Source organism: Lissotriton vulgaris, chromosome 8, assembly GCF_964263255.1.
Source record: "Lissotriton vulgaris chromosome 8, aLisVul1.2, whole genome shotgun sequence".
NCBI classification, from domain to species: domain Eukaryota; kingdom Metazoa; phylum Chordata; class Amphibia; order Caudata; family Salamandridae; genus Lissotriton; species Lissotriton vulgaris.
In genome coordinates, this window is record NC_141696.1 from 1,498,989,859 (window position 1) to 1,499,008,734 (window position 18,876).

Sequence of the window (18,876 nt, forward strand, 5' to 3'; positions counted from 1 at the left end):
CGTCCCGTCGACGAAGGCCTCCACGTCGACGGTTAAAATCCCGTTGACGAAGATCAATCCGCCGACGACGGCCGCCCAGTCGTCGACTATCATACCGTCGACGAAGAACATACCGTCGACGAAGAGCATACCGTCGACGGAGATGAAACTGTCGACGAAAGGCGTACCGTCGACGAAGAGCGCACCGTCGACGAAGAGCGCACCGTCGACGAAGAGCGCACCGTCGACGAAGAGCGCACCGTCGACGAAGAGCGCACCGTCGACGAAGGGTGTACCGTCGACGAGGGACGTACCGTCGACGAAGGGCGTATCGTCGGTGAAAGGAGTACCGTCCACGAAGGGCGTACCGTCATCGAAGGATGTACCGTCGACGAAATCCACCCTGTCGACGACAGTTTCAAAGGCATCTATAATACGGGCCACTGACACATCGGAAAACGCGCCTTTGACGCCGCAGTTTTCATCCTGTACCGCGTTACAAGTATGGTCTCCGTCTACGGTTTTCGTTACACCAAAACCGACGACACAAGTTCCTGACCGTCTTTTGGACTCTGATAGTGAGGAAGAAACAGATCAGAGGTTTGGAGTGGCTACAAGTCCTTCCGAATTGAATATCCAGTTGAAGGAGGATGAGCAGGAGGAAGATCATCCAGCGGGGCAGATGCCGTCCCAGGTGGATTCCGTGCCACTCACTCAAGTGCCTATGGCTTTACTGTCCAACCTCCAATACATGTTGGACGATTACTACAGGAGGTTTCCACCTTCAGAACCAGCGGGCTCAGAGCCGACTACTCCTAATACTGAAGTTCCGACTCCAAATTTACAGTCAGTACTTCCTACATCGCCTGCTTCACAGGTACAGGCGGAAGGAGCCGAACCTTTGTCTTCTGAGGAGGAGGAACAAAGGGAGGAAGGTGAAGTTCAAGATGAGTCGGAGTGGGATGAATATCAGGAGCACACACCTTCCCCTTCGCGCCAAGCAGTTTCGATTTCTCCACCGGTGGACGTGGTTGGCTTCCATCTCTTGATGGAACGCGCCACTAAACGTTTTCATATAGATATGGAACATAAAGAGCAGGATTGTTTTCTTTATGACTTTAAAGACCAACCAAAGAGACAGATTAAGTCAATTCCCATTATTGATTTCATCGGGCAGGAGGGAATTAAGGTCATGGCAACACCAGCATCCATTCCTCCAGTCCTACCACGCTTGGAAAAGAAGTACAGGGCACCAGACAAATCTCCAGCATGCCTTATAGGACAGCCTAAACTGGACTCTGTAATAATTCAAGCGGCACAGAAGAGGGCTAGAAATCCTTCATCCCAGCTGACGGCCCCTCCTGACAGGGATGGCAAACGCTTGGATTCTATAGGAAAACGCGTCTCTACAATGGCGGCTACGACAGTTCGAGCGGCAAATTCATTGGCCATATTAGGAAGATATGACCGGCAAATGTGGTCTGATATCGCACCATATTTTGATCTTCTACCTGAACCTTCAAAGTCTGAGGCGCTCAAGATCCTTCATGAAGGCCAAAGAATCTCGGAGGAGATTATTGACTCAGCTGTGGATGTGGCCTCAACAGGCTTTCGGCAGCTGGCAGGAGCTGCAGTTCTTCGCCGGCAGGGTTGGCTGCGATCTACTTCTTTTAGGCAAGAAGTACAACATAAAGTACTGGATTTACCATATGATGGTGAATATCTGTTTGGACCTCAGGTAGAGGAAGCCTTGCAAACTATAAAGAAGGATTCTGAAACTGCGAAATCCTTAGTGTCTCTTCAATTTCGAAAGCCGCCCTTTCGAGGAGCGAGAGGACGGGGAGTGTCCTCTACCAGAGGTGGATATGGCCAGCAATCCTCTTACAGGCAAAATAACCAAAGGTACCAGACTCAACGCTATCAGTCTTACAACCAAAGAAAGCCTTCCTATCCCCAAAACAAGGGTAGAGCAAATTACCGTGGGAAAGATAAAAGACAATGAAATTTTTCACCTGCCGCCACCGCTGCCCTATTCAAAAGAAAAAATTGGAGGGCGAATATCCAAATTTTACTCAAGTTGGCAGTCAATAACATCAGACAAATGGGTCCTAGACATAGTGTCCAGGGGTCATGCCCTAGAATTCGAGAGTTTTCCCCCAAACGTTTCTCCAAAAGGACCCCCCCCAGCTCACCTGAAGGAATTATTTGCTCAAATCAGAATAATAATGCAGAAGGGAGCGATCGAGAGCGTGCCTCAAAAGATGAAGGGAATGGGGTTTTACTCAAGATTCTTTCTGATAAAGAAAAAGAATGGAGAGTGGCGCCCGATTCTAGACCTTCGCGCTCTGAACAAATACTTGAAAAAACTGACATTCAGAATGTTATCGCTCCAGGAAATATTGCATCTTTTGGCAGCAGGAGATCACATGGTCACTTTAGATCTCCAAGATGCGTATTTCCATATTCCAATTCTACCTCGTCACAGAAAGTTCCTGCGCTTCAGGGTGGCTGGCAGGGATTACCAATTCAAGGTTCTTCCTTTTGGACTACGATCAGCGCCAAGAGTTTTCACCAAGGTTCTGGCTCCGGTAGCGGCACATCTCCGGCTACAGGGAATCCAAATATTCCCATACTTGGACGACTGCCTTATAAAGGCCAGTTCTCGAGTAGTCGTTCATTCGCATCTGCAACAGTGTCTACACCTGTTCAAATCCCTAGGCCTCTCCATCAACCACGAAAAATCCAAACTGCAACCGTCACAAAGACAAGCCTTCCTGGGAGCAACTTTGGACACTCAGAGACTTCGGGCCTTTGTCTCGGAGGAAAGGCAACTCAGGATAAAGGACATGGCACAGAAACTGTTGTCAAAAAAGTCAGTTTCTGTTCGGATATTCAAATCCTTTCTGGGGATGGTTTCTTCTTGCATCCCATTGCTACCGAACTGTCGCCTCAGAATGAGGCCCCTACAAGAAGAACTGACCCAGCAATGGCTACAGGTCACAGGAACGTTCGAGGATATGATCAGGATCACACCGACAATGCAAAACTCTTTAAGATGGTGGATGCAAAAACGACATCTTCAGAGGGGGTTTGCGTTTCTCCAAGAACCACCAAGCCTCACCATCACGACAGATGCCTCTCTCGAGGGCTGGGGAGCGCACCTTCAAGGCCTCACTATCAGTGGCAAGTGGACTGCCCTGCAACAGCGTTGGCACATAAACCGCTTGGAGCTGAGAGCTATTTTCCTGGCGCTCAAGGCGTTTCATGCAGTCATTCAAGGTTCCAATGTGTTGATAAAGACGGACAACACAACAAGCATGCACTACGTCAACAAGCAAGGGGGAACTCGATCTCTCCTCCTCTCCCAGGAAGCCCAGGAGTTGTGGACGTGGGCTTTGGAACACGATGTACATCTTCAAGCGGTGCACGTTCCAGGTATAGAGAATGTCTTACAGACACACTCAGCAGAACGAAGGTCTCCACTCACGAGTGGGAGCTTCACCAACAGACGGTGGAGCGCATCTTTCGACTGTGGGGTCGCCCAGACATAGATCTATTTGCTACGAAAACCAACAGCAAATGCAAGCTCTTTGCAAGCTGGCATCCCCAAAAGGACTCTCAAGGGAATGCGTTTTCTCTGGACTGGTCCCTAAGTTATGCGTACGCATTTCCACCAATCCCTCTTGTACCCAGAGTTCTGAGGAAAGTGAAAAAGGAACCGTGCAGACTAATCCTAATTGCACCCAGATGGCCACGCCAATATTGGTTCACGGAACTCCTCCTACTATCAGAGTGCAAACCAATTCAATTAGATCCAATCCCGAACCTACTCAGTATGCAGGACGGTCAGGTCTGTCACCCAGATCCAGCTTCTCTGAAATTAGCAGCCTGGCGCCTGAATACCGGGAGTTCGCCCACTTGAACATCCCAGAAGAATGCAAAGAGGTACTGGCCAAGGCGAGGGCACCGTCCACAATAAGGACTTACAGTTTTAAATGGAGACGTTTCTGCATTTGGTGTCAGGCAAACGGGCTTCACCCGTTTTCAGCAACACCGGAAGAGATTCTACCGTTCTTCCTACATTTGGCAAAATTAGGTCTCTCTCACGCAACTTTAAAGGTGTTCCTGGCAGCGATATCCAGATATCGGCAAGACGGTACTACCTCCTTGTACTCGACTAGGATTGTACAACAATTCTTCAAGGGACTCTTTAGGATGTTTCCTCCAATACGCCGACCTCCACCAATGTGGCATCTCAATGTGGTCTTGGCACAACTTATGCGTCATCCTTTCGAACCCATTCACAAGGCTGACCTCAAATATCTCTCGTGGAAAGTGGCATTGTTACTGGCATTGACATCCGCCAGGAGAGTCAGTGACCTCCAGGCCTTTACAATTCAACAGCCTTTTTTACAATTTACAAGCGACTCTGTGGTGCTCCGCACTAATCCAAAGTACATTCCCAAGGTACCCTTGGAATTCCACCTCAATGAACCTATAATTCTAAAAACATACTTTCCTAATCCGCAATCACAAGCAGAAAAAGCATTGCATACCTTGGATGTCAAGAGATGTCTTAAATTCTATCTGCAGAGAACATCCGCCTTGCGCTCTTCCAATCAGCTGTTCATCACTTATGGGACTATTCGTAAGGGGCAGGCAGTCTCTAAACAGACAATTGCAAGATGGATTTCGTCTGCCATTGCATTTTGCCATACGCAAGCGGGACGACCGCTGCAAACAGCTCCTAGAGCTCATTCCACAAGAGCAATATCCTCATCAACGGCTTTGTTTGCTGGAGTTCCAATTCAGCAAATTTGCAGAGCGGCTACTTGGGCTAGTCGCCATACATTTACAAAGCATTACTGTCTGGAGACAGCCAGCGAAGCAAATACGTCTGTGGGCCGAGCAGTCCTGCGGAACCTTTTCAAATAAGGTGAGCCTCTGTTTCCCACCTCCTTTTTTACTGTCAGGCTCTGTTTATGCTATGTTTGTTACATTTGCTTGCAGATCTGTATTCTACTATACGTAAACAATATGTGTATATTCTATAATACTGTTTTATGTACTATTCACTGGCAAGCTGGACAAACATGCTTATCTGCCTGACAAGGATGTACTGCTAGCTACTCTGATTCAGGCATGTGAATCTATGAAAGACACCCCTAATACTGGAGAAGAACAATAGTTACTTACCTGTAATCTGTGGTTCTCCAGTATTGGTGTCTTTCATAGATTCACATGCAACCCGCCCACCTCCCCTCAGAGGCTCTGTTGGGCTATTTTGGGTTACCTTCACTCCTTGCGAGAAAATCTGAGAGCCTGAGCCTCTGGGGAGAACATTCTGGTGGGTGCTGGCGCCTGATTGGCTATAGTTTGGACTATACAAAATGACTAGGATAGTCATAGATGTGGAAGTTTTTTTCCTACTGTAGCTTGGCTACTTTACTTCCTGGTTTACTCTAATGGTATTTACTGTATAATTATGGCATACTATTGCTATTTTTATGTACCGTGGGACTCCCACTCCGACGACGGGGAATGATTCAGGCATGTGAATCTATGAAAGACACCAATACTGGAGAACTACAGATTACAGGTAAGTAACTATTGTTCTTAAAGGCCAAGGTTGTTAACGTGCCCTATAGTGACCACTACCCGATTTGAATTCGCCTTAAAGCCATCAAAAAACAGGGGAACAAGAGAGAAATTGGGGCACAAAACTTAGCGGCATCCACAGACAAACTTAGGGTGGTCTGGAGGGGGGTTGATAACAAGGGAGTCTTAATTCGCACCATTCAAAAGCACCCCCAACTAGTGTCAGTCTGTCTATCCACCGACAGTCCCGAACATGTTATCATCGAGGCTTTTACGGGCTTTTTTAAGGCTATAAAAATGGAGATTTCCAAACCTGCTCGAGTTACCAATCATATACATCCGAGGTGGTTTGATTCCTTATGCTCTAAAGCCAACCGGGAACTAAGGGCTGCCCTCACAGCGGACCCGCAAGATCAGTCTGCTGTGAGGAGACTGAGGGCTAGTTATAAGCATACTCTTAAAATAAGATCAGAGGAGTTAAATAGTACCATCGTGCCTATCTTTAAAAAAGGCAATAGATCGGACCCTGCCTGCTATCGTCCGATATCATTATTAGACAACACCTTGAAGATTTTAGGTAGGGTCCTTTTTAACAGGATCAGAGTTTGGGCTGAAGATAATTCCATCCTACACCCATGCCATCCAGGCTTTAGAAGCCACATGGGTACTGTGGAACAATGCCTAAACTTAAATGTATTAATGGCAAAGTACACTATTGCAAAAAATCCCCTCTTTATTTAGGTTTTATGGATTTAAGTTCTGCCTTTGATTTTGTTAACCGCTCCCGTTTATGATCAGTTTTGTTGAATTATGGTTTAGTTGAATCTTTGGTTTACTTTCTGGCCCACTTGCATAGTGATTTGAGAGCACGCGTCCATTTGAATACCCTCGGTGAAGTCTCCAGTGATATTTTTATTGGCAGGGGGGTCAGACAGGGCTGTGTTCTGGCCCCCCTGCTTTTTATTTTGTATATAAATGAACTAAGCAGTTTTGTGTGTAAACTAACAACTGATGTCCCGCAAGTCAATGGTAGACCACTTCCCGCCCTCCTTTATGCGGATGACGCAGTGCTTATGCACCTAATGCACTGCGAATTTTAATTTCAGGTTTTGTTACGTATATGGCAGACCTTGGCCTCTGCACAAATTTTAACAAATCATTTATAATGTGCTGAGGCCCAAAAAAACATAAGATGAATCAAATTTTAACAGGGAACAATTTTTTAAAAAGCACAAGCACTTTCCCATACCTAGAACTGTTGTTCGCTGACTCTGGCTCATGGCAACCTCATGTTGCCCAGGGGAGAAATAAATTGGGTAAAGCTATAAATTCTGTAACCTCTCTTCGCCAACCCTTGCATGCTGAGGTTATTATATCATTGTTACAAATTTATAAGACCCAATGCCTACCCACAGGAACCTATGGCGCCGAGGTGTGGGGTTACAGGAATTGCACCAATATACAGACGGTGGAGAATAGGTTCTGTAGGAAGATTTTTGGGGGGGGGGGGGGTTATTTCTGCCCCAACTTTTGTGTGCCACCGAGAATTGAGCCTTAAGTATACAGAGGATTTTATAAGATCTAGACCCGTTCTGTTTTGGTTGAAAATATGGATGAATCCAGCTGCGTCACTGACCCGTGACATCATTATGGATTGTCTAAAATGTGATCGGGCCAGTCACATACCATGGCTCGGGGCGGTGGAAAAAAGTCTAGTGAGTGTGGAGCAGGGGCATTTATTTACATCTCCCCACACAATAGTCTGCACACACAAGAACTTAGTAAAAAAGGCTCTGTGTAATCTTTATAACAGCGAGAGGGGAAAGAAAGAGCTTGTAAAACCGGCCACTATAAGGTACATAACCTTTTGACTTGCCCGAAGGCTACCTGTGTAGAAAGATGAGTAAATGGAACAGGAGCCTGCTGTTTCGGTTCAGGGATGGGAGCATTAAAAATCTATTATGCTTCCCAATAGGTTTTAACAGAAATTTAGAAAACCTAAACTGTCCCTGTAACCATGGCGGGAAACAAAGCCTTTTACATTTTATGCTTTTTTGTGTTTTTTATATAAAATATACTAAACATTTTTTAATGCCATATTTTCGTAAGACTGCCCAGCCCGATTTTAACTTAGCCTTTGGTGATTTACTGAGGTTGAGCTCTGATGAAGTAATTTTTAGAGTCAGTTGTTTTCTTAAAGCTGCTGTTCGTTCAAAAGTGTCGCTGAATATGGCTTGAAAAGTTTTGCACTCCATTTGCTTAGTTTGCACATTGCTCATTTTGCACAAGTAGCTGCCCTTATTATAGACATTAATTTTTGAATCGTTCTAAATTGTTGTGTATCTTATCGTGTGCCCTAAAAATGTACTGATATTTTTACCCATGCAGTTATTTGTAACTATACATTATGATGAATTATGTGATTTTATTATGTGATTTTATTAGTTCTTTTTAAACAAAAGATTGTGGCATTATGTGTTTTGGATGATCATTGTGATTTTATGTACTTTTATGGATGTTATCTAAATCCGAATAAAGATCTTTGACTTGACTTGATAAGGACCGCATCATCAGCATACATTATTGTGGGTATAGGTCTCTTACCCACTTGTGGGAGGTCCTTACACTCCTTCTCCAGCGTACTTCCCAAATCGTTAATATATAATATAAACAGGAAGGGTGCCAGAACACATCCTTGTCTCACACCACTCCTCACCCTAATGTGCTTGGTGCATTCCACTCCCACCCCATAGCGAATCCTAGCATTTGCCTCAGAAATCAAACTATCGAACTTTCCACCCCATATTAGTTTGAATTCTCCAAAGTTCCTCGTGAATTACAGAATCAAATGCTGCAGTTAAATCTACAAACGTTAAATACAACCTTCCCCTCTTGGGTTTAGTGTATTTGCCAATCATCACATTCAAATTTAACCCCTGATCAATTGTGCCCAAGCCTTTGCGAATGCCATACTGTAGATCGCTAAGAATTGAATGGTCTACCTCCCAGTCTTGTAGCCTTAGTAACAAGACTCTGTTAATAATCTTAATTGTTGAATCAAGTAAAGATATCGGTCTATAGCAGACTGGATCCGACCTGTCCCCTTTTTAGGTCGAGCTAGAGTTGCGCATGCGTAGCATGCGGTCTATCACGACAACTATTGTATTCAGTTTCCTTGGAATCTGAGACAGCGTTCGGCCACGCGCCTCTGCTGTCTCAGATTTGTCCTCGTGGGCGCGCACGGCGCCGTGCACATCCCCAGCCTCCGATTCACAGCCTCTCTCAGCCTCTCTCAATCACACACAGCCACACTCATGCATGCGCACACACACCTACACCCACGCAGGCACAATGCATCGGGACACACAGACACACATATACACACGCACAGCTACACACGCGCACACACACAGTTACACCCACATACAGTTACACCCACACACGTAACCCACTCACCGGGCTCTTCTTGCTTCCTCGCACCGTTATGCATTTCCTGCTCTCTACCGAGAACCGCATCTTCTCCCGGAATCCCTGCTTGCTTGTGGGCTCCTTCTGCCTCCAAGGTGCTGCGCTCTGGACGACCTACATCACCGCTACCCTGCTACAGAGGCGGGGAATCTGCCGGAACTTCGCAGGCTCATGCCTATCGAAGTAGAGCCCACCTCTCTCGCCTGCATTCCACGCCTCGTTTGGAAGTACCCAGAGTTCGGACCTCCATCTTCGGCAACGATGGCTGCCTTAGTATCAAAGTCCTTACGGGTCCAGCTTCGTAAACAGCCCACTCTGCTTTTAGGTAATACTTGTTTGAAAATGTATTAAGCTTCCATTGAGACACAGAAGAGATTGAAGCAGTATTACTTTTTATTGTGCTGTAGCAGTGTTGCTTTCCACGGCTGGTGCTTTTATCCACAGAAAAGGATGGGTAGAGTATGTGGGATTCATTGTGATTTTATGAAAACCTAAAAACAAACAGCTGTGGAATGTTGTGGCGTGCAAGTGCTATTTGTCCCTTCCTGCTCCTTTCTCCTTAAGCAATTAGTAAAAGATTTTGAAAGGGTTCTCGATTCGTTCACCGCTAGCAGTGCATCCAGTAGACAGCAGAATTATTGGGAGCATTTGTTCCTTTGGGTCTAATACAGTATATTACTGTACGGCCCGGGAGCCGCATGCACCCAATGCGACCCCCCCCCCTAAATTAGATGGTTGTGTTATTGCGCGGAAGTGCCATTGACTTGACCTCTGAGAACTGATCCAACCTCCAATGCAACCAGACCAAATGCGCGAGCTGTTCAAATGTTAGGTTTGCACCGTAACAAAATTCCAGTCTTCTTTGTCAGTATGCCTCCATTAATTCAGAGCAGTCGTGACATTTCTGGAATTTGCTTCGTCAAATGCAGTGGTTCTCACCGTTCGTGATCAGAATCATAATGGTGTCCTTTCGTGCCTGTTACCGCCTGGAAAAGCCTCTGCCAGTAGCTGCTCTCCACGGATTCGTACACTGCTACTCATACCAGTAGTGTCAATTCCTTCAAAGCCCTTAAGTTAGTATTTGAAAGAAGTGTGTTTTCTCTGGCACGGATTCATTGGTTACACAATAGGTTTGGTCCTTTCACAAACTCCTTGCAGTTTTCTAAATCAGTTTTACTATTTTTTTGGCTCCTTTTCTCCGACTCATATGCCGTGCTACATAGAATTAGTGAGATTTCTTCAAAGGTATTGTGATTTATTTGCAGTCTCTTCCTTCAGTCACTAAGACTGCTACACATACTTTTTTTGTTTTCTCAAAAGCAGAGGGTTATCTTCCAATGAGGAATTCAATAGATTGTTATGAATTTGTCATTGGCTCATAATTTCGCCATCCATTACACCAGTCTACTTACTAACTTTGTTTCAGAGGAATTTTTCTTATCAGGGCTCACCCAATCCCCCCCCACCTTCATCCCCCACCTTCCGTCGCGCTGAAATAACTCATCGTTTACCACCTTAAATTTAGAAAAAGATTTTAAAAACTTTTTCGGAAAGCCAATCTTAGTTCTTTTCAAACTCTTGCAACCCTCTGTTAGACTCGTTTTTCCCTTGTTTTTCTGCCCTTATGCCCTCTGTTAGACTCGTTTTTCCCTTGTTTTTCTGCCCTTATGCCCTCTCGTTTTTTGTGCCTTTCTGCCCTCTTTTAGACTTGGTTTTTGTGCCCTTCTGCCCTCTGCCAGATTTGTTTTTCCCTTGTTTTTCTGCCCTTCTGCCCTCTTATGCTCGTTTTTTGTGCCTTTCGCCCTCAGCACCACCACATCATCACTCAGCACCACCACATTATCACTCAGCACCACCACATTATCACTCAGCACCACCACATTATCACTCAGCACCACCACATTATCATTCAGCACCACCCCAGCACCACTCAGCACCACCCCAGCACCACTCCGCACTACCACATCACTCAGCACCACCACATCACTCAGCACCACCACATCACTCAGCACCACCACAGCACCACTCAGCACCACCACAGCACCACTCAGCACCACCACATTATCACTCAGCATCACCACATTATCACTCAGCACCACCACAACACCACTCTGCATCACCACAGCATCATTAAGCACCACCACAGCACCACTCAACATCACCACATTATCACTCGACACCACCACATTATCACTCAGCACCACCACAGCACCACTCTGCACCACCACAGCACCACTCTGCACCACCACAGCATCATTCAGCACCACTCAGCACCACCACAGCATCACTCAGCAGCACCACAGCAGCACCACCACAGCACCACCCAGCAGCACCACCCAGCAGCACCACTCAGCACCACCTCAGCACCACCACAGCACCACTCATCGGAACCACAGCACCACTCATCGGAACCACAGCACCACTCAGCACCACCACAGCACCAATCAGCACCAACACAGCACCACTCAGCGCAACCGCAGCAACACTCAGCGCAACCGCAGCATCACTCAGCGCAGCCGCAGCATCACTCGGCGCAGCCGCAGCATCACTCGGCGCAGCCGCAGCATCACTCGGCGCAGCCGCAGCATCACTCGGCGCAGCCGCAGCATCACTCGGCGCAGCCGCAGCATCACTCGGCGCAGCCGCAGCATCACTCGGCGCAGCCGCAGCATCACTCGGCGCAGCCGCAGCATCACTCGGCGCAGCCGCAGCATCACTCGGCGCAGCCGCAGCATCACTCGGCGCAGCCGCAGCATCACTCAGCGCATCCACAGCATCACTGGTTCAAATATGTTTTCTCAATGTTTCAAGCTTTATTACAAATGTCACAAAAATATGTTAATATTTCAATTCTGTTTTTGGATTTTCGTCACAATAAAATACACTGAACATAATCTTCACAAAAGTTATTTACAAAAGTTTAAGCTATTGCCATTATAAATTACAATAACTTTTATTTGAATATTAATTATTTTAAAAAATTAAAAGCCATTGTTATTTGTAATAGCAATACATTTAAGTCACGTAAATACAACACATATTGCATTACAAATGCTATAGGTGTCACATTTGCGAAAGTTATAACTAATGGCATTGTAAATGACAAAGCTATTAATTTTGCAATTTTCAAAACCAAAACCTAAAAAAAAAGTAATTTACAATACCAATAGCTCAAACTTTCCTAATGCGAGACCTATTGCATTGCAAATGCTTGTTAAAAAATGGGGACCAGGGTTGATTCATACCAGGAGGATAAAGGGATGATTGCACTGAAAGCGTTTAAAACTTGAGTTACAAGGGGACCCCACAATAAAATGTTGTGATTAAAAAGATCAGCTGGGATGCCATCCGGTCCGGGTGCCTTACCTCGCAGGCTCAATTCTATGGCTAGATTAACCTCACTCAGCTCAAATTTCAGGTTCATATCCTCTGGACATTGTGTAAGATTAGCTACGGGCTCCATCTCTTCCCTTGATGTGTGAACTGAATTACTATATAATTTTTCAAAATGCTCCAACCACTCTGCCTCGCTAATGGCTATCTCAATCGTAGCCCTGTGTTTCTCCATCAAAAAGGGTGCATTCACCGCCTTCCAGAATGCAGAGGAGTCTTTTAGCTTTGATGCTGACTGTAAATCCCTCCACACTTCATTTTTAATAGTCGTTTTCCTTAGCTTTAGAACCTTGGCTGCTCTTTGAAATCTCCCCTCCTGTGCTGTAGGTCAATGAAAACGGGTGTGGTCATGACGAGCTGAGCTCGTCATGAGCACAGGGCCTCATGACGAGCTGAGCTCGTCATGAGCATGGAAGGGGTTGAAGCCACGTTATACTCATTACGCATTTTGCATCAAACCAACCAGGCTTAGGTTTATTTGATTTACGAAATTTCATAGACAATTCCTACTTAATGTACTTTGAAATTGTCTGAAACCCACTAATAATGTCTTTGTTCATGGTACTTACATCTAAACACGCCTTGACCTCCTCTTTGCAATTTGTAATGACCTACCCTGTGAGAGTATCATGGTTCAACTTGTCCCATTTTAGGGCATATCCATTTTGCCTAGATACATTGAGGTTCCCAATAAATACAGATGTTTGATCAATTATATTTCTCTAAGACCTAATGGATATGCTTAAAGGGAAATGATCACTCCTCGATATATCATGTGTGACAAAAGCCTTAGATCTAGTAGCATACCTACAGGACATTAAAATAAAATCTTTAGTTGAGGATTTTCCATGCCCATTAGAGGTGGAATTAAAAGGCACGGGTTTAAAACCTAACATATTGCCAAAACCCAAGTCTGTATCGAACATGATTTCATTTAGAATGTCCCCAGATTTATTATGTGCAAAGTGCTGAAAGGGATGGTCCTTATCACATGATAAACCACAGCACCCGCTATCTACATGATCATAAATATTACAGTTAAAATCCCCTCCCCATAAGATGCACACTTATCTAGGCGATGCGGCCTGAATGTTCGGTACAATAGTGTTGATAGATCTCACTACCTCCTCAAATCTACTGAATGGAATGTTATTATAAAAGTTAACCACCAGCAAACAAAGTGTCCTGTCTATATGAAGCGACAGGACCGGATTGTAAGCGTCATTACCAATTAGAGCAGATTTTTCCAAATTCAGGAGGTTCAACACATAAAAACATAAACCCCCCTTGGCTCTCCCATATGCTGATGAAATTGCAGGGGTATGAAAACATCTAAAACCATTTAAATGTATGGGGTCCATGATCCAGGTCTCTTGGACAGCTAATACATCAATCTCCTCGACAAAATCAATCCAGGTATGATCTATCACCTTTGTTTTTAGCCCGGCCACATTCCAAAAACATAGTTGATGACAATTTCTCCTATCATCTCTTTTTGAAATTATAGGCACTCCTGTGTTATTTATCAGTGGAGTTGGCTGTAGGGACTGTTCATTCGATGGTCTAGTGGATAATACCGTATTAGTGGGACTAAGATTTCCCACTCCCTCCACATCATCCTCATAATGCATAACATAAATGTATTTGGGGTGTAAACGGTTTAGCAAGTGTATGGTAGATTTGTCATTACTGGTGTATGTAATGTTTTGCTGCTCACGTATTTAACAAAGGTGGGCATGATAACACTTGCTTTTCCCTCCCCACAGTTTTTCTTCACGTCATTTGCGGCCAGAGATAGAAGCTACTTGAGCATCTTTCGAATGTGGCAGAATGTGCTTCTCGATCAGGTAAGGTAAATGCACAGGCGGTTGGGAAAGAAACATTTCCAAAAACTGTGTATGATCTAAGAAATGTGCCATTCAGACCATTAATGTAGTATGGTCTAATGATGTCATACTTCACTGTCATAATTTAGCCTTCAGTGATAAGGACGCATTTTCAAAATGTTGAGATAGTATTTATGTCCCGACAACCTAAGTATTCAGGGTGAGTGACCTTGTAAAGGTGTTTAAATGTAGTGGTAAATGGAAATATAGTAGCTAAAGCTGTTTCCGCAAGGCAGCCTTTTTATAGAAAGAATGCGGGGCGAGGAGGTGCAGCCGGACCAGTGAAAATCCCCGTAAAACTGGCGAAAACTGAGCAGCTGAGCCCGGGTAAAATTCTGGGTGCCGATTGGTCCACGAGTTTTAAAGCAACCAATCAGCGGGGGCCCGCTGGGTGCACCACAAGGTAAAAGGGCATGCCCCCAAAAAAGCTTTTGCCTTTGCTGCTATGAAAAGCATTCATCGCCGTTGGAAGATTGCCGCCACGGGGTCACCTGGATCACTGTTTTTGGGAGCCAGCATGGAGGAGCGGTGTGCTGGGACTGCGTTGCCCCAGGACCTAAAGCTGTGGGGGGACTACAGTGACACATTGAGGCAGTGGCGTTTAGTGAGCACGCTGGACATGTGAAACTCACAGTTGGGTAGCGGTGTGTACAGAAAGCGCTGTCCTTGGGAACTTGTGGATGGGCAGTGGCCTAAGCGGAGTGCGCTGCCCAGAGAGAAGGGCAACGGCTTAGCAAGGAGAAAGCTGCCCTCGGGACGTAGGGTTCTCCAAGAAGAATCGGGCAGCAGCGGGTCCGTTGCATGCTGCCCGTGTGGTGAGGATTGTGAGGAGCATTCGGGCAGTGGCATGTAGGGAGTGCACTGCCTGTGGAAAATAGGGCAGCGATGTGTGCAGAGCACGCTGCCCATTGTTATGTTTATTAAGCTAGTGCTTTGGTCTAATGTAAAGGATGCACGCTATGTTCTCTGCACGCGCTACCTGCCGGTGCATTGTGACGTCAGGGTGTTCTACCTGACCACCGTCAGGTTGACAGTTATGATGTGACAGTTGCTTGTGAGTGGCGATTGCAAGCAGACGTACTTTGGTGTCCGGTTTTAACTTGAATAAAGACTTTACCACTTACCTGCTTCCTGGTCATCTTTACAAGTTGGCGACAAGACGGAAGAGCCTGACACCACGAAGAACCCACCAGTAGCCACCTATTCTGCTGTTGGGTACGTCTTAGACTGCAATGTTTTGCCATCTCATCTGAATTCCGCGAACAGAAGCTAATGTAGCGGAATCTCAAGGAGAACAGCTGTCCCTCCACGCTGGTATTGCGTGAGTTAAGCGAGTCACTTATCTACTAAGCGGTGTAACGGTGCTCATGGGCAAATAAAGAACATCCCTGGAGGCATCATCCTGGATGTCGCGCTGAGCACCGCTATTTAAAGGGTGAGTCGTATGTGCCCTGCTGATTGTGTAAGCCCTGCGCGCTGACAGGGTTTTACAGTGTTTCACCCTTCTTGCGCTGGTGAGGAAATTGAGGAGGAAGTTCAAATAAGCACAGGGTGCTTTTGGTGTTTACCAATGGGAGGCTTAAAAACTCTTTAGTCACTGCCTGTGTTTTGGTTCCTGTTTGCCCCCCTCATCCTCTGGCCGGTTGCTGTTTCTGCGGATGCGATTTAGCACGAAAATTGTGAGGAGAATTGCCTTCGCCTTCCGCGTGGTGACGGCGGCATGTGTCAGTTCTGTTCGGTGTGGAGGAAATGCATGAGATTGCTGTTTTGAGGAGGAACAACTTCGCGTTTGGGAGTTGAAGCGTGTGCCGCCTTCCTGCGAATCCACACGAAGGTTCCTGAAGAGAAATTCCTGTCAGGCTTAGCTGTGACGTCAGTGGAACGCAGCGCTCGACGACGCCTGGCGGCCATCTTGGGAAAGTCAGAAGAAATGATTCGTGCTTGTCATTTTTACGGTGATACGCACACCAAACCACAATAATAAATCGTCTATTCCTAGAATCACCGAGTGATTTAAAGACGATTATAAACAACTATTACTAGGAATTTGGAATTTGCGTGTTGTTAAGAGCGGTGACACGCACACCTTTAAAGGATATTATTGGAAAAAAATAACTTATTAGTTCCAAATACTTACAGTTTCTCATAAGATTTGAAAAATAAAAACTTTGGCTGTATAGCTAAAATTACTGGCATTCCTCAAAGGAAGAATCTTTAACATTATTCAACATATAGGTCAGTGATATTATTTACAAGAAAAGAAATAGCATTTTCTTTAGTATAGGTCCTAAGTTGTTACATAAAAGTTTTAGAAATGGCTTCAGGCAATCTTTGGAATTTATCACCACCCTTACCTTTCATACCCTCTACAGGGGATGATGCCCTTAAATGGGAAGAGTGGAGGGAGTACTTTGAGAATTATTTATCCACTTTTGAGGGGGAGGAAGAATTGACCCCAGAGAAGAAAAAGAAAATTCTTCTTGATTGTTTAGGTGCAAAGGCTATGAAAATTTATAATCGAATCAACAAAAAAGCTAGGCCAGGTGATGTATATACTATTGAATTAGAAGATTTGACTATGTATTTCAAACCTACCATTTCTATTTCTGTCAACAGATTCAAATTTTTTCAACGCAAGCAAGCACCAGAAGAGTCTATAGAAGATTACGTTGCTGCGTTGAAAAACTTGGCACTGACTTGTAGATTTGGGGCATTACATGACGAGCTGGTTCGTGACCAGGTCGTTATGAGATCCTCAAATAAACATGTACAGGAGAAATTGTGGGCTAAGGGTGAATTACCGTTGGAAGAAATAGTAGAAATAGTTAAATGTACTGAATTAACTGGAAGGTGTGCAAAGGCTGTTTTACAAGAGGAAAAATCCTCTACTGAGGACAAATCTGTGGTGGCAAAAGTCATAAGTTCTAGGAAAAGTAATAATAAACCTAATTCCGGGTATGTACAGAAAAGAGATTCTAGCCATAAAAATAGGCTTTCAGATGACAGGAAATTTTATAGATGTGGCAGTAGATACCATTTGGCCAACGACAGATCGTGTCCAGCGGTGAGACAAAAATGTTCTAATTGCAGTATGGTAGGACATTTCAGTGCAATGTGTCGTAAGAAATAAAAGGGAGTAGAAATGTAAAAGTTGTAATTTCAGAAGAAGACGAAAGATTTACATCTTCAGATGAAGATGATATGAACTTATTTGTGTTGAATGTGGAAGATGGTGTAAACAAAAAGAAGAAACAGATATATGACATGAACATTGGCGGGGTGGACATGTCAATTGTAGCTGATTCAGGCTCGCCATATACAATAGTAAATGAAGAAGTATGATTTGAGAAATGTGTACCAGTCATTGGAAAAAAAATTAGGGACCCTGATATTTTCCCAAAGTCATTTAATTATGAACCTATTGAAATGTTAGGTTACAGGGAACTTAAGTTCCAATTTAAATCCCGCCAAACAGTTGTCAAACTGTATGTCTCCAAGGTGGGTCCATCTGTGTTAGGGTGGATTGACCAGGGAGAACTAGGTATAATTCTGGATCCAAACAGTCCGGATCCCGTCCTCATCTTACAAACAGAGGAAGAATGTAACAATTTTTTCAAAAAAAGGTATCCTAAGGTATTTTCAGAGAACATTGGGAAACGTAAAGGTTTCGTCCATGAAATTAAACTCAAAAGGGATGCTGTGCCTTGCATACACAATTCCAGAAACATACCGTTTTCCATCATTGGTGAGGTGGAAAATAAACTTAAAAGAATTGCAGAAGGAGGGCATCATTGAGCTGGTGGAATCAGCAGAGTGGGTTTCGCCTTTGGTTATCGCGAAGAAGCCTAATGGCAAGCTTCGTCTATGCATTGATCTACGCGATCTTAATAAAAACATTCTGGTAGATCAATTCCCTTTGCCTAAAATTAGTGAGATGCTGTCCCTTACCAATGGTGCTAAATGGTTTTCAACCATTGACCTAAGCTCTGCCTACCACCAAGTGGCTCTACATCCCAAAAGCAGAAGCTTTACCACATTTGTAACCCCGCTGGCGTGTTTTAGGTTTTAAGAGAGTACCTTTTGGACTGGCCTCTGCTGCGGCCATGTTTCAGAGGTTGATGAGTGAACTCTTCAAAGGCGAAAAAAATCTCTTAATTTTCCAAGATGACATCATGGTAACAGGCAAAAGTAGAGGTGAACACTATGCAAAACTCAACAGAGTCCTAGGGTTGCTAGAACATCATGGGCTTACAGCTGATCTGCGCAAATGCAAATTTGCTGAAAATAAGGTCACCTATTTGGGGCATGAAATTGATGGGAATGGTTAAAACCAAAAAAAGAGCTGCTGTCTGCTATTAGGGAAGCCCCTTCACCCAAAAATAAGGAAGAGGTCAGAGAATTCCTAGGCCTCTCAGAATTTTATGCAAAATTCGTAAAGAACTTCTCTTCTAAAACCTTACACTTAAGAGAACTCATAAAACAGAAAAATACATTTGAGTGGAATGCTACTTGTGAAGAGGCATTTAACAGGATAAAAGAGGACATTTGTGAT

General features: G+C 44.7%; 1 protein-coding gene across 2 annotated transcripts in view; it reads left to right on the plus strand.

Annotated features, from left to right (window-relative positions):
• The window catches only part of GRAMD1C (GRAM domain containing 1C), a 1,543,720-nt gene that overhangs the window by 550,320 nt on the left and 974,524 nt on the right, over window positions 1-18,876 (plus strand). For both annotated transcript variants that reach the window (XM_086935588.1, XM_086935589.1), the window contains one exon: window positions 14,205-14,285. In XM_086935588.1, the coding sequence (XP_086791714.1) occupies window positions 14,205-14,285 (81 nt within the window). The remainder of the gene's footprint in view (window positions 1-14,204; window positions 14,286-18,876) is intronic.